Here is a 16,379-nt window from a genome sequence, read left to right on the forward strand (position 1 = left end):
ATGTTGACTTGGTGGAGGATGAAAAAACAGGATGAACAAGTTGGATTTTCAAAGCATCTGTGAAGGCCTGTCTAGGTTCCCAAACCTAAGAAGCTATGGCCAGTATATTTTAAGTTCTCCAACTGTGCTCTCTATTACTAAAACCCTCCAACCATATCTTCATGACTCTGATGTTCAGAAAAGCCTCTCGGGAAAACAGCCTGAGAGGCTTGCTGTCAGGCATCGTCCATTCAGGGGATCACTCTCTCTAAGGCTCTCTACTTCCAGTTCCAGACAAGGCAATGACCTGGTGGTGGTGGTGGTATTGGGGTGTGTATGTGGTGGAGATGTGGGAGGGAGTTCGATCCGACCTCAAATGTGTTCAGAGCCCACTTCACTCTCCTGCACCTGATTTGGAGAACCAGTGCCCAAATTAAACTACATGTACTTCTGTTCACCTGCTCACCCTCCTGCCCATGCCTGAGTATAGAAGGCAATGATACAATTTGAATGGCACGACGGGACAGTGAAGAACATTCATGTGGACCCACCCTTCCTCTATAAGTACCAGGTCAGTGATGGGTTCAATCAGTCAGAAAATGGGGTGCAGAAAGTGGGGACGGGAGGAAGGTTCCCTGGGCTATGAAGTCACCAAGCCATTGACTCAACTCCCTCTTGTAAAGAGGGACTGTGTGCTCCACCTACAGGCCCCCTGGAGCTTTGGCCATCTCCTCCCCAAGCAGGGACCTCAATGCCTTTAAAAAAAAAAAGCTTCTAATCCTCTGGGGAAAGATCTGCTTCCTTCCCCATTTGATGCAATGAAATACCGTGTGACTCTTCCCTTCCTGTTCTTGTGGTGAATTTGTTCATGGTTTAGTGGAATGATTATACTGCCTGGATTCCCAGGGACTTGACACACCATTCCCTGAAGCCCACCGAGGCACACGTACTTCCCCTCAGGCCCCTTGGTTGCTCAGCCTTTGAGCAGCCGCTCACTGTGGCCCACACTTCTGCAGAAACAGCTCAGCAGAGCTATGCGGATGTATGAGAGGCGGATTGAGTGGCTCTCCCTGGCCAGCAGAAGAATCTGGGGCACAGTCTGTGAAAAAAGGTACCTTTCTTAAGCAGGGTTCTTATCCTTCATGGGTCTGGTGTGTGACGTGACGTTTATCCGCCTCATGAATTCCCTGTTGGTAGCATCAGAAGCCATCACTTAGATTAGGGATTAGGAATCTCTCAGCAGAACCCCCAGAGGAGGAAAAAGTCACCACCACCATCACTGATGTCAATAATGTCATCATTGTGTCACTGAGCATTTTTGCAATCCCAGCACTTGGGGAGGCCAAAGCGGGAGGATCGCTTGAGGCCAAAAGTTTGAGACCAGACTGGGCAACATAGTGAGACCCTGTCTCTACAAAAAATAAAATAATTAGCTGGGCATGGTGGTGTACACCTGTAGTCCCAGCCACTTAGGAGGCTGAGGCAGGGGCAGGCGGGTCGCTTGAGCCCAGGGGCTCAAGGCTGCAGTGGGCTATGATCATGCCACTGTACTCCAGCGTGGGCAACAGAGCAAGTCCCTGTGTCTACCACAAAAAAAAAAAAAAAAAAAAATCACACCTCCTCCCTGGCCAGAGCAAATGGGTCATGGATGAATAGATCCTCCCACCCAGCCAGAGGTGTGATGTTCTGATTGGCCAGGGTCAAATGCCCATCCCTGGAGCTTGGAGTGGGCTCAGCTTCACACAACTCAAATTGACTGATAGAGGCAGAGGTGTTTCCCAAAGGAAAATCAGGATGCTGTTGCCAGATGAGGTAATGGATGCTGAGTTGGGAGAAACAATAGTTATCTATTATGGCCATTATTATGATTCCATACCTTGTTTGATGAATTAACATTTACAAAGTATTATATTTTGTAATACTATACATCTATTATTATCATTATTATTATTATTATTAGAGACAGAGTCTTGCTATGTTGCCCAGGCTGGTCTCAAACTCTTGGCCTCAAGCAATTCTCCTGCCTCAGCCTCCCATCATGTTAGGATTGCAGGCATGAGCCACCGCACCTGGCCACTATACATCTATTATGTAATTTTGTTCTTGAAGCAACCCTATGATGAGTCTTACAAGTAGTTTATGGTTAAACTACTTAAACAAAGATCAGAGAGGTTTTGTGACTTGCCTAAGGCCACACAGCTGGTAGGAAGCGGAACTTGAACCAAGGTCTTCTGACTGTAAATCCCAGAGATTTTCTTTTGCTATCCATAGCTGTCTCAAAATGAGAATGGGGCAGAAGGTGGGAATATAAGTTTGAAGTTGTAAAATTAGAGAAAGAACAAATAAGGCTAGAGATCTTAAAACAGAAAGAGAGCAAACAAAAAGATAAAAATATTTTCCAAGAGGCCCAGATACACCTAATTCCTTATGTTACTTGCTCACCTGGTTTTCGTTTTCCCTACGAAGACCCCAACCTATGGCGGGCATAGTGGCTCATTCCTGTATTTCCAGTACTTTGAGAGGCCAAGGCAGGAGGATCACTTGAGGCCAGGAGTTCAAAACCAGCCTGAGCAACATGGGCAGACCCGGTCTCTACAAAAAAAAAAAAAAAAAAAAAAAAATTTAAATTAGCCAGGCATGGTGATGTGTGCCTGTGGTCCCAGCAACTTGGGAAGCTGAGGCAGGAGGATCTCTTGAGCCCAGGAGGTTGAGGCTTCAGTGAGCCACGATCGCACCATTGCACTCCAGCCTGGGCAACAGAGAGAGACCGTCTAAATATATATATATTTGTTGTGTGTGGTTTTTTTTGTTTTGTTTTGTTTTGTTTTGAGACGGAATCTTGCTCTGTCACCCAGGCTAGAGTGCAGTGGCGCGATCTTGGCTCACTGCAAGCTCTGCCTCCCGGGTTCATGCCATTCTCCTGCCTCAGCCTCCCAAGTAGCTGGGACTACAGTCGCTCGCCACCACGCTTGGCTAATTTTTTTTATTTTTAGTAGAGACAGGTTTTCACCATGTTAGCCAGGATGGTCCCAATCTCCTGACCTTGTGATCCGCCCGCCTCGGCCTCCCAGAGTGCTGGGATTACAGGCGTGAGCCACCGCGCCCGGCCTTATATATTTGTTCTTGAAGCAACCTTATGATGAGTCTTACAAGTAGTTTATAGTTAAACTACTTAAACAAAGATCAGAGAGGTTTTGTGACTTGCCTAAGGCAATACACATATATATATATTTTCATATTCTGACCTATAAAAATATTGAATGCTAATTCTTTAAAATAAATCTGTGAAAATCATTATATGAAGCGCCTACCACTTAAACCATCTCCACCATGAGGCTTTATTCCATTAAAGCACCTCCTGGGAGAGAAGGGGGGCTTCCATGACCCCCTTAATCTACCATTGTAAGCCCACTTCCGTTGGCCTCAAACCACAGAGAAGATTTTGGCCAGCTATGAATTTGGCATGCAAAATTCCCCTGGAAAAAAACTTTAAATAGTAAAATGGAACAAAATAAACATTATCTCAGAGATTCAGTTCTCCTCTTAAAGCTCGTGTTTCCTTTTAGGGTGGTTGTACTGCTCGATATCTCTGCAACCAATTCCATGTACATTATTCATATCCAGCACTCCCTGCGGCTGCTGCTGGAGGAGCAGTTATCCAACAAGGACTGTTTCAACCTCATCGCGTATGTGTCTCCTGGCTCCTGGGGGCAAGGGTGGGTCGTGTGTGTTTGGATGCCGTCATTGGGCTGAGGCTTTGGACGTTGCTGGACGATAGATATTGACGTCATGGTCACCCGGCCTCCTAGGATAGCCATCGGTTTATCTGATTTGGATGATCTTGTTTGGGGCATTGAATAATTAAATAGTTGCAGGACTGTCCTACTGGGGCGAAGGTGGTAAATGACCCCATAACACACTGCTTGATCAACCAGGATAAAGTAATTCAGCCCATTGGCCCATTTGGCTTCCAAGATGAAATAGGAAGAAGAGGAAAGGAAGGACCCCAGCCATGCCCTAGTGTCAGTCCTCAGCCTGTCTCCAGCAAGCCATACCTTTTCAAACATTTAGGATTCCAATTCTGAATTTAAATTAAAACTGTATATATAAATTTGGCCAGGTGCAGTGGCTCACGCCTGTAATCCCAGCACCTTGGGAGGCCGAGACAGGAGGATCGCTTGCATCCAGGAGTTTGAGACCAGCCTGGGCAACATAGTGAGACCCCATCTGTGTTTTAATAAATAAATAAAATTATATGTATACATTTAATTATGTGTATATATATATATAAATGGTATGCAATTTTTAAAACTGTATAATTTAGAATTAAATACAACAAAGATCAGAGAGGTTTTGAAGATTTGAACTTACTTCAAAATTATATATAGTTTTAAAATTATATATAGTATATATAGTTTTAAAATGTTAATATAGTTTTAAAATTATATTTTATATATAATTAAATATAGTACATATCTAGCATTTTTAATTTAAAAACTATATATATAGTTTGTTTTTGTTTTTGTTTTGAGATGGAGTCTCGCTCTGTTGCCCAGGCTGGAGGGCAGTGGCTTGATCTAAGTTCACTGCAGCCTCCTCCTCCCAGATTCAAGCAATTCTTCTGCCGCAGCCTCCCAAGTAGCTGGGTCTACAGGCACACACCACCACACCTGGCTAATCTTTGTATTTCTAGTAGAGATGGGGTTTCACCATGTTGGCCAGGCTGGTCTTGAACTCCTAACCTCAAGTAATCCGCCTGCCTCGGCCTCCCAAAGTGCTGGGATTACAGGCTTGAGCCACTGAGCTCAGCCATAAAAACTATATATATAGTTTTTTAAATTGCATACTATTTTAACTAATAAGGGAAGACAGAGAGAAAAGGAACCCACTTAAAGTGTAGGTTTTTATACAACCTCATACCAAATAGGGCATTTTCTAAACCTATTAAGTCAACAGTTAGTATTAGATATTATTCTGTACCAGAGCCCAGTCATTCCTTAATAAACTCTATATAAAAATATTTAGGGCGGATCACGAGGTCAGGAGATCGAGACCATCCTGGCTAACACGGTGAAACCCCGTCTCTACTAAAAATACAAAAAATTAGCCGGGCGTGGTAGCGGGCGCCTGTAGTCCCAGCTACTCGGGAGGCTGAGGCAGGAGAATGGCGTGAACCCGGGAGGCGGAGCTTGCAGTGAGCCGAGATCGCGCCACTGCACTCCAGCCTGGGCGACAGAGCGAGACTCCGTCTCAAAAAAAAAAAAAAAAAAAAAAAAAAAATTTATGGTAACATTATAGATAAGGAATTTTATTTATTTATCTACCCATTCATTCATTCAGCAATGTTTCATTGACAATCTGCATGAACCAGTCCCTGTGCCAGGCACTGGGGAGATGGACATGAAGACACACAAAACTCATCCTCGAGGAACTCATGACCTAACAGTGGGAGACAGGGATGTTAAGGAGTGCTGTTAAGCGTTTTCTATAGAAATGAGTAGATAGCTAGGTATGGGACTGCAAGGTATCAGTGGCAGGATCAGTCCATTCCACTTGGGTGGAGTAGGCTCAGGACATCTTCATGGAGCAAGTGCCCCTTTTGCTGAGTCTTGATGAATAAGTAGATGTTTGCCTAGCACCTGGGAATGATGGGGTCCTAGGGAGAAAGGGTGTTCCAGGTAGAGGCAACAGCATGAGCAGAGGTGTGAGGTATGCTAGAACCTTAGGGACCATCAGGTAGTTCAGCATGGATATGGGGCTGAGAGGGAGAGATTGTGCATGACAGAAATACCAGGTGATGGAGGATTGATATAGGCCATGCTCACGAGTTTCCTGTGCTATAGGATATAAAGGCACTGGAGGATTGCAAGCAAGGTACAAATACAATCAGGTTTGCGTCTTCAAATGCTCAAGCAATGCTGTGAAGGAGGAACTGAAGGGATGTAATACTGGAGGGAAGAGACCAGTTTGACTATTGCAATTGCCTGCCCTAGTGTTGAGTGGGCTTGAGCCAAGGTAATGTGAATGGAAGAAAGAGTGCGTGGCCAGTAAGAATGCCATATTAAAGTCAAAAAATAACAGGTGCTGGCGAGGTTGCAGAGAAAAAGGAACACTTACACACTTGGTGGGAGTGTAAATTAGTTCAACCATTGTGGAAAGCAGTGTGATGATTCCTCAAAGACCTAAAAACAGAACTACCATTCAAAGTAGCAATCCCATCCCTGGGTACATACCCAAAGGAATATAAGTCATTCTGTCATAAAGACAAATGCACGTATATGTGCATTGCAGCACTATTCACAATAGCAACAGATGGAATCAATGTAAATGCCCAGCAGTGGTAGACTGGATAAAGAAAATGTGGTATGCATATACCACGGAATACTATGCAGCCATAAAAAAGAATGAGATCATGTTCTTTGCAGGAACATGGATGGAGCTGGAGGCCATAATCCTTAGCAAACTAACACGGGAATAGAAAATCAAATACAGCATGTTCTCACTTATAAGTGGGAGCTAAATGATGAGAACACATGGACACATAAAGGGGAACAACACACACTGGGGCCTATTGGAGGGTGAGGGTGAGAGAAAGGAAATCAGGAAAAATAACTGATGGGTACTAGGCTTAATACCTGGGTGATGAAATAATCTATATAACAAACCCCCATGGCAGGAGTTCACCTATATAACAAACCTGCACACGTACCCCTGAGCCCAAAATAAAAGTTATTCAAGAAAGAGGTGCATGGAGGCTGGGTACAGTGGCTCACGCTTGTAATCCCAGCACTTTGAGAGGCCGAGGCGGGCGGATCACGAGGTCAGGAGATTGAGACCATCCTGGCTAACACGGTGAAACCCCATCTCTACTAAAAATACAAAAACTTAGCCGGGCGTGGTGGTGGGCACCTGTAGTCCCAGCTATTCGGGAGGCTGAGGCAGGAGAATGGCATGAACCTGGGAGGTGGAGCTTGCAGTGAGCCGAGATTGCGCCACTGCACTCCAGCCTGGGCGACAGAGCGAGACTCCATCTCAAAAAAAAAAAAAAAAAAAAGAAAGAAAGAAAGAGGTGCATGGAAGAGATTTTGGGGAGTTAGAATCTACAGAATGTCATCACTGGCTGTAGGGGGTGAAAGAATGGTGAAGAGAAGATGATGTCCCAAGAAGAACAGATCTCTGAAGGGAAAGATGGTTTTAAACATCCCGAGTCTGAGACACTCAAGAGTTTGGAGACATTAAGAGGAAGAGGAGCTCCAGTGAGGAGACCTAGCCAAGAAATAAGGGGTTTTGAGCCATCAGCATTTTGATTATATGAATGAAATAAATGGTAGTGCAGGGATCGCACCTGTGGAGATGCGAAGGGGAGAGAGAAGACAATCAAAGGCAGCACTTGGAAGACACCAGCATTCGAAGGGTGGGCAGAAGAAGGGAACCACCAAAAGAACACAAGAAAGAAGAACCCAGAGAGGTGGGAGGAAAACAAGAGAGAAAGGTGTTGGGATGCTGTGTTAGTCCATTCCTGCACTGCTCTAAAGGAGTACCTGAAGGTCGGGCGCGGTGGCTCACTCCTGTAATCCCAGCACTTTGAGAGGTCGAGGCATGTGGATCACTTGAGGCCAGGAGTTTGAGACCAGCCTGGCCGACGTGGTGAAACCCCGTCTCTACTAAAAATACAAAAAACAGTGGGTCTCAGCGGTGCAGGCCTGTAATCCCAGCTACTCAGGTGGCTGAGGCATAAGAATCACTTGACCCAGATTTATTATCCAGCGATAATAGGGATATATTTCCACTGGTGGGGGAATGGAGGGCATTCTTCATCTCTACCAGGGAATGCCCCCAGGGTGGAAGTTTGACTGCAATAGGTTGAGGAGGTGAGGAAGTGGTGGTATACTATGTTTCCAGGGAGCTTGTCCACAAGGGGAAAGAGAAAAGAGCGAAGTCACTCATAGAGTAGCTTCCCAGGGGAAGGAGGATGTTCTTGTTAAGTATAGAGAGTCTGAAACAGGTAGAGAGGCGCGGGGCAGAGGGAAGTGGAGAGAAGTTGGGAATGTGTGGATGTGAGGGAGGAACTGTGGGGCAAAGTCTCAGAAGAGATGGGTGATGAGGTCAAAGGCCAGGTGGAGGAATTCATCTCAAACTAGAGAGGGGACAACTTTTCCTTCATAAAGGGTATAAATCCTCTTCTCAAAGATCTTAAATTCTGTCTTACAGGACAAATGAGACAATGTGGGTTTTCTGGATTTGGGGATTTGTTTGTTTTTTGAGATGGGATCTCACTCCATTGCCCAGACTGGAGTGCAGTGGCACAATCATAGCTCACTACAGCCCCAGCCTCCTGGACTCAAGTGATCCTCCCACCTGAGCCTCCTAAGTAGCTAGGTTGACAGACATGTGCCACTATACCCAGCTATTTTTTTTTATTTTGTAGAAATGGGGTCTTGCTATACTGCCCAGGCTAGAGGTATATTTTTTTTCTTTGCGAAATCCTGTTGATTACATAGATGTGTATTTAAAAAAAAAAAAAACTATAGTATGGATAGGGAGGGGAAATGTGCAGTGAGAGAAGCCATGCTAGGGGAGGTTAAAGAGGGGGCCACACGCCATAGCTCAATGCTTCAGAAAGGAAGCTGACCAAAGCTGGCTCACACTGTGTCTTGGCTGAAGTATGTTGGGACATATGACCCACAAGGAAATCTCATGGCTGGCCCAGGCCAGTGACATCCTCACATTTTAGGGGATCTCATCAGATTTTTGTCCCCACTAAAAGCCTGCTAAGCCCAAAGAGGTGGGCCACCAAGTGGACCTCCCCCAGCCTAAGAACGAACTCTCTTTGCTTCTTAAAGGTTTGGAAGCACAATTGAAAGCTGGAGGCCTGAGATGGTTCCCGTGAGTCACAACAATTTACAAAGTGCCTGGCGGTAGGTTATGGGCAGAGACTTCGTGGGGCTGTGTCTGAGGGAAGGTTTGCAGGCATTGTTTTCTCTGTCCCCCTCTCCACCAAGAAGTAGCTCTCTAGAGTCCCTGACCCCAAACAGCCATGGGCAGAAATCAGAAAACAGCTTCCTTCTGTCTGCTGCTCTCCCCACCTGGCCATCTTCACTTTATGAGAGTGATGACATCGACTCCATCACGTCTGAGATGGAAAAGGCTCTCAGCTACTCCCAAAAGGTATGCCCTGGGCATGGGCCAATGACCCTCAGCATGGCCATCTCTGCCTCCGCAGGTGGGCCCTGAACCTGCGGTGTCGGGGCAGCAGGAACGTTCTCAGCGCCCTGCGGAAGGCTGTGGAAGTGGACTTCAAGGACAAAGACAAACACCAATCGCAGGGAATCTACCTCTTCACTGGGGGCATCCCCGACCAGGACATGGTGGGTAGGCCACGTCCTGGGTGTCCATTATCCTTTGCGACCTCATCCGTCTTCCCCCAGGTGGATACCTTGCCAAGGTTTCTGCAGCATGATTTCTAAACCAGTGCTTCTCAAACTTTAATGTATAGACAAGCACCTAAGGATGCTGTTAAAATGCAGGCCCTGGAGACCAGCCTGGGCAATATAGTGAGACCACATTTCTATAAAAATTTTTAAAATAACCTGCCATGGTGGCACATGCCTGTACTCCCAGCTACTCAGGAGGCTGGGGTGGGAGGATCTCTTGAGCCCAGGTGCTCGAGACCAGCCTGGACAACATAGCAACAAGACCCCATCTCTACAAAAATAAAATTTAAAAAATTAACCAGATGTGGCCAAGCACGGTGGCTCATGCATGTAATCCCAGCACTTTGGGAGGCTGAGGCAGGCAGATCACCTGAGGTCGGGAGTTTGAGGCCACCTTGACCAACATGGAGAAACTCCATCTCTACTAAAAATACAAAATTAGCTGGGCATGGTGGCGCATTCCTGTAATCCCAGCTACTCGGGAGGCTGAGGCAGGAGAATCGCTTGAACCTGGAGGGGGAGGTTGCGGTGAGCTGAGATCACACCATTGCACTCCAGCCTGGGCGACAAAAGCGAAACTCCGTCTCAAAAAAAAAAAAAAAAAAAAAATTAACCAGGTGTGGTGACATGTGCCTGTAGTCACAGCTACTTAGGAGGCTGAGGCAGAAGGATTGCTTGAGCCCAGGAGGTCAAAGCTGCAGCAAGCTATGTTTATGCCCCTGCACTCCAGCCTAGGCAACAGAGCGAGACCCTGTCTCTTTAAAATACATACATACATACATACATACATACATACATACATACATACATACCTACATAGTGCAGATCCTGGTTCAGTAGGTCTGGGGTGGAGCCTGGGAGTCTGCATTTCTGGCAGGCTTCCAGGGGATGTGGATGCTACTGGTCTGGAACATGCCTGGTATCAGGAGGCTCTCAGGTCCAGCTTCCCAACCACACTCTGTTAAAATATTGAGAGAAACTGCAACCCAGCCTCATCGCTTTCCATCCTCGTGCCAAGGACTGGACCAGGCACAGAGAAGGCCCTGGAGAAACATGGCCAGGCTGGGCTGCCCAGAGCCCCACAGCTTCAAGGCCCTCAGCTGCTGGCCCCTCCTACCTTCTCTTCCCCACCAGCCTACACTCAGTGCCTACATGGCTGAGGCCTGTGGCGGCTGCGACCTCCAGCTGAACGTGTGTCTCTTCTACGTGGGCAAGCCAAAGACGGACACCATGCCCCCTGCCCGCTATGCCAGTCACACTGACACAGCCGCCGCCTACAAGGAGGTCACCCGGGCTGCAGGTGGCCGCTTCCACTGGTTTGGAGACACAGGTACGTGACTGTTTCCTCATCCCTTCAGCTCATTCCAAACAGTTGTCTCAGCACCAGCATAGCTCCCTTAGACCACAGATGTATTCCAGAAAAGCAGCTTGTGAAAATCACATTTTAAAATGTAAAACTGTTCCTCTGAAGATAGATAGCAGTGATGGTTGCACAACAATGTGAATGCACTTAATGCCACTGAATTGTACACTTTTAAGTGATTGAAATAGTAAGTTTGATGTTATGTATATTTTACTGCAATTTTTTTAACTTAAAAGAAGTAGGCCAGGAACAGTGGCTCATACCCACAATCCCAGCAGTTTGAGAGGCCAACGCGGTCAGATCGCTTGAGATCAGGACTTTGAGAACAGCCTGGCCAACATGGTGAAACTCTATCTCTATTAAAAATACAAAAAAATTAGCCGGGTTTGATGGCACATACCTGTAGTCCCAGCTACTCGGGAGGCTGAGGTACAAGAAAATCACTTGAACCCAGGAAGCGGAGGTTGCAGTGAGCAGAGATCACACCACTACACTCCAGCCTGGGTGACAGAGCAAAACTCTGTCTCAAAAAAAAAAAAAAAGAAGAAGAAGAAGAAGTAAAACTCTAAAAGTATATTATGGGTCAGGTGGTGGCTCACACCTGTAATCTCAGCACTTTGGAAAGTTGAGGCGAGCGGATTGCTTGAATCCAGTTCAAGACCATCCTGGGCAACATAGCAAGACTCTGCCTCTACAAAAAAATTAAAAATTAAAAAATTTATAATTTAGAATGTCATAGAATGTCAGAGCTAGAAGGCACCCTGAACATCCCTTAGATTGTTTTTCAAAGGGTGGTGTGTTCACAGCACATGGTTGGCAAGATAGTTGTACATGGTACAAAAAGCAACATTTTTTTTAGAGACAGGGTCTCCCTCTGTCACCCAGGCTGGAGTGCAGTGGTGCCATCATACTTCACTGCAGCCTCAACCTCCTGGATTCAAGCAATCCTCCCACCCCAGCCTCCTGAGCAGCTGGGACTACAGGTGTCCACCACCACGCCCAACTAATTTTTTAAATTTTTTTTTTTATAGAGAAGGGGTCTCGCTATATTGCCCAGGCTGGTGTTGAACTCCCAACCTCAAGCAATCCTCCCTCCTCAGCCTCCCAAATGCTGGGATTACAGGAGTAAGCCACCATTCCCAGCCCTCAAGTCACCTCCAGGTGGCTTTCTAGTATCCAGATGATGGGGACACTTGCCAGGATCCACACCCTGTCTCACCTTGCTCACGATGTGCTTTGTTTCCAGGCATTTATGAGAGTGATGACATCAACTCCATCATGTCTGAGATGGAAAAGGCTCTCAACTACTCCCAAAAGGTATGCCCTGGGCATGGGCCAATGACTGCACTGCCTTTTGTATTCATTTCCTGGGGCTACCGTAACTGCCACAAACTGGGTGGCTTAAAATAACAACCATTGATTCTCTCACTTCCAGAGGCTGGAAGTCTGAAATCAAGGTGTCAGCAGGGCCAGGCTCCCTCTGAAGGCTTTGGGTAGAATCTTTCCTTGCCCCTCCCTGGCTTCTGGTGGCAATTGGTGTTTGTTTGTTTGTTTGTTTGTTTGTTTTTAATTGCACTGGTTGCTCTTTTAAAATGGCAAGGAAGACTTTACTTAAGACTATTGCAATAGGGGAGAGAGACTGAACTCAACTCTAAATAATAGCAAAGATAGCTGGAGATTTATAGCCAATGAGCAGAGTCAGTGGATGGAAAAATTACTAAGAGAACTGGATAGATATGATAGGTAAAAGGATTCTTGTTAAACAGGGCTCTTGCTAAAGGCAGACCAAAGGCTTAGATGTCAAAAATAGAACTGGGCACAGTGGATCCCACCTGTAATCCCAGCACTTTGGGAGGCCAAGGTGGGCTGATCGCTGGAGCCCAGGAGTTTGAGACCAGCCTCAGCAACACGGTGAAACCCTATCTCTGTTAAAGAATTTTTTTAAAATAATTTTTTTAAAAAAGGTATCTCAGATGGGAGATGAAGAACTTGCTTGGATATCAAGGATGGGACAGGTCTCACTAAACTGACTTAGCAAAATTCTTTGCCAAAACTGAGTTCGGCAGGCCAAGGTCAAGGCCTCATTGAGAAGATGGCTTAGAGGAGCCCAGCTAAAGTTCGGTCAAGGAGGGAGTCCTTGTCACCAGCAATCTCTGGCATTCCTTGGCTTGAGGAGCATAACTCTAGTCTCTGCCTCTGTCTTTACATGGCTGTTTTCCCTCCAGGTGCATCCCTTCTCCTCTTACATGGACAACAATCAGATTAGATTAAGGACCTGCGCTACTCCAATATGCCTCACTGTAATTTGTATCTTAATTACATCTGCAAAGACCCTATTTCTATGTAAGGCCACATGCACAGGTCCTGAGGGTTCAGACTTCAACATATCCTTTTGGGGGACACACCTCATCCCATGTCAGCTTCCCTCTTCATGTCCTAATCCACTGAGACCCAAGGCTTCAGAAGAAATGAGTGTCTCCTAGAAGCCATTGGTTTTAGGTCTGTGTGCTGCACATTCTGGCCTCCTTTGAGTTCCTTAAACACGTCAAGGTTATTGCTAAACCCATTCCTAAGCTCAGGGCCTTTGCACCTGCTGTTTCCTCTGTCCTTCCCATCCCAGACCTTTCATGGCTTGCTCCTTATCATTAGTTAGGGTTTTGTTTTTTGTTTTTGGGGGGTTTTTTTGAGACAGAGTCTCACTCTGTCGCCCAGGCTGGAGTGCCATTGTGCAATCTCAGCTCACTGCAACCTCTGCCTCCTGAGTTCAAGCAATTCTCCTGTCTCAGCCTCCCAAGTAGCTGGGACTACAGGCGCCCGCCACCACGCCTGACTGATTTTTGTGTTTTTTAGTAGAGATGGGGTTTCACCATGTTGGCCAGGCTGGTCTCAAACTCCTGATCTCAACTGATCTGCCTGCCTCAGCCTCCCAAAGTGCTGGGATCACAGGCGGGAGCCACCACACCTAGCCTATTAGTTAGTTTAGACACACTAAAATGTTACTTCCTCAGAGGAGTTGAGCAGGACAAGATACAATGAGAGAGGTAGCTAGGGGCCAGATCCCATGAGGAGCAATGACTATCTAAGGAAGAACTCCCCGGACTTGCAAGTGATTGAACGGGCAGTGTGAAAGAGAAAACATACAAACTGACCCCCACGCTCCTCACTGGAGCACCCAGTAGACAGTGAGGCCATTGACCAAGATGTAGAAAACAGGAGGAAGAGCCCATGGAAGGATGGAGAGGTGCAGGGAAGGCGGGTCTGGGACAAGGGTGAGTTTGTGGAGCCTGTGAGATAACAAGTGAGGGTACCCTACAGGCAGGTGGGAAAAGACATGGCTGGAGATGGAGATTTAGGGCAGTTCAAGCCACAGTGACGGACAGAGGGCACTTAGCAAGGCTGTGGTCGAGGCAGTGGAGTGGAGGAGGCTGTGAAGGAGACTCCTGGACTCCACCACTTGCAGAAGGACTCACTTCCCAGACTGGATTGTGGACTCCTGGGAGGGCGGGGCCACATCTCCATCTTCTATTCCTCTGTGGCCACTGGATCTGCAGATCTGTGGCTCCCCCTGCGTGCCTGTGCTGTCTTCCCCAAAAGGGACCCTTTTGGTGCTTTTAAAATATCTCTTCCCAGCTGGGCGTAGTGGCTCATGCCTGTAATCCCAGTATTTTGGGAGGCTGAGGCGGGCAGATCACAAGGTCAGGAGATCGAGACCATCCTGGCTAACATGGTGAAACCCCGTCTCTACTAAAAATACACACACACACACACACACACACACACACACACACACGCAAAATTAGCTGGGTGTGGTGGTGCGCACCTGTAATCCCAGCTATTTGGGAGGCTGAGGCAGGAGAATCCTTGAACCCGGGAGGCAGAGATTGCAGTGAGCCAAGATCATGCCACTGCACTCCAGCCTGGCAACAGAGCAAGACTCTGTCTCTAAATAAATAAATAAATAAATAAGTAAATAAATAAATAAATATCCCTTACCCTCAGGTGCACATAGTCCCATTCCCTCATCAGATAAACTGATACATATGGTGTTAATGGGCAATGACCGCATAATTCACCTTTCCAGAGGATGCTTATTTACATTTGAATGGTGTCTTCTGGAGCTTTGATTGAGAATAATTGCTGGGGAACCAGTCAGGCTGTTGAGAAAATCGTAGGCAAAAGGCATTGAGTATTACACCATTAGTCTGCCAGCATCTGGAATCAGCCCTGGCATGCGGCAAGCTGACTGGCCCACAAGTGGAGGCCACAGTGTCTCATAATGGAAGGGTGCTGGCTTTGGAAACAGACCCACCTGGTTTGAATTGAAGTTTCTCTACACACTGATAAGGTGGCCTTAGATGAGAACCTTAAGCTCACAGAGCTGTAACTGTAATAGATCTGTGGCCAGATATGCATGGCAAGTCAATGCACAGAGACACTGGGTTGCAGCAGAGAAGTTTAATTGTAGGACTGCCAAACAAGGAGATGGGAGGGAACCTCAAATTTGGTGTTAAGGTTTTTAAGGGTTTTGCAGTGGGCTGAAGTATGGAGATCACTGACTAGTTGAGTGCAGGCTGGAGTCATGGGCGGGGGAGATGAAGAAGCTGTGTTCTCATGCTGTTCCTGTTCCTCTGGGGGTCTTCAAACTGTTGGCATCAGCTGCTTTGCTGGAATTCGGGTCTGAAAAACATCTTAAGCAATTCTTAAACAAAAGCCTTGTGATTCTGAAGTCAGAAATCCTATCTAGAGGAACAACGGGGATGCAAACAGCCAGGATCTGGTGCTATGTGACTTTAGGTTACAAAGAAGTGGGGCTATGTGCAGCCTGATCAGGGCTTCATGATAACTAGATTTTTGTCCAGAATTCTTGTTAACTCTGTGATGACAGCTTCAGAGCTTTGGTTTCCTCATCTGTAAAATGGGGAGACAACACACCTACCCTATCGGCATAGCTGATGTGACTTGTTGGCATGAGGGTTGGAGACCCCCAAGTATTCACTAGCCCAGAGCCTGTGCCTCCCAGGCCCCCATACCTGGTCTTACTGTTGTTCATAGGATTGGTCCATAGCACTTTCAGCCCCAGGTGGCTTTCTAGGGACAAAAAGAGGAGTCCAGGGGACATCAGAGGTTCCAGTGGATACAGTCCCTCCTGCTCTGTGTGTGTGTGTGTGTGTGTGTCCACAGTGGCTGGGGGTGCCACTGACCCTCCCAATCCCACTGCAGTGTGCCTTCCTCATGGCCTCCCTGAAGAACCATTCAGGAAAAGTACTGGGAAGTTCAGCCCTCCCGAAAGGAAAACCAAAGACACTTCAGCTAAGAAGTCAGCCCAAGAAGCTCTGCCCTCCCAGGCCCACCGTCCCCCTGGGGGCCAGAATGGTTTGACTCCCCTCCTAATAACACGCAGAAGATTTGGTTTCCTGTTTGTCTTCTGGTCTTTCCTGGGTCTTAAAATGGCTGGGGCCAGCAGGGATGGGGGTGGGTGCTTCAGTGGTGAGTGTCCTGTGGGTGCCTCTTGCCCAGGCCTCCAGGGTGAAAATCTCCCGTGGGGGGCCGGCTCCTCAGCTCTCAGGGTCCTCTGTCCTCCCCCACCCCACCCTTGGCTCTGT

The 16,379-nt window shown here is 47.0% G+C and overlaps 1 protein-coding gene across 5 annotated transcripts in view; it reads left to right on the forward strand.

Moving 5' to 3' along the window:
* The window catches only part of VWA3A (von Willebrand factor A domain containing 3A), a 65,394-nt gene that overhangs the window by 31,222 nt on the left and 17,793 nt on the right, over positions 1-16,379 (forward strand). For all 5 annotated transcript variants that reach the window (XM_009430468.5, XM_054668973.2, XM_054668974.2 and 2 more), the window contains 8 exons: positions 470-550; positions 996-1,090; positions 3,546-3,665; positions 8,823-8,897; positions 9,203-9,347; positions 10,548-10,743; positions 12,023-12,093; positions 15,997-16,149. In XM_009430468.5, the coding sequence (XP_009428743.2) occupies positions 470-550; positions 996-1,090; positions 3,546-3,665; positions 8,823-8,897; positions 9,203-9,347; positions 10,548-10,743; positions 12,023-12,093; positions 15,997-16,149 (936 nt within the window). The remainder of the gene's footprint in view (positions 1-469; positions 551-995; positions 1,091-3,545; positions 3,666-8,822; positions 8,898-9,202; positions 9,348-10,547; positions 10,744-12,022; positions 12,094-15,996; positions 16,150-16,379) is intronic.

This window comes from Pan troglodytes, chromosome 18 (genome assembly GCF_028858775.2).
Source record: "Pan troglodytes isolate AG18354 chromosome 18, NHGRI_mPanTro3-v2.0_pri, whole genome shotgun sequence".
Lineage (NCBI taxonomy): Eukaryota > Metazoa > Chordata > Mammalia > Primates > Hominidae > Pan > Pan troglodytes.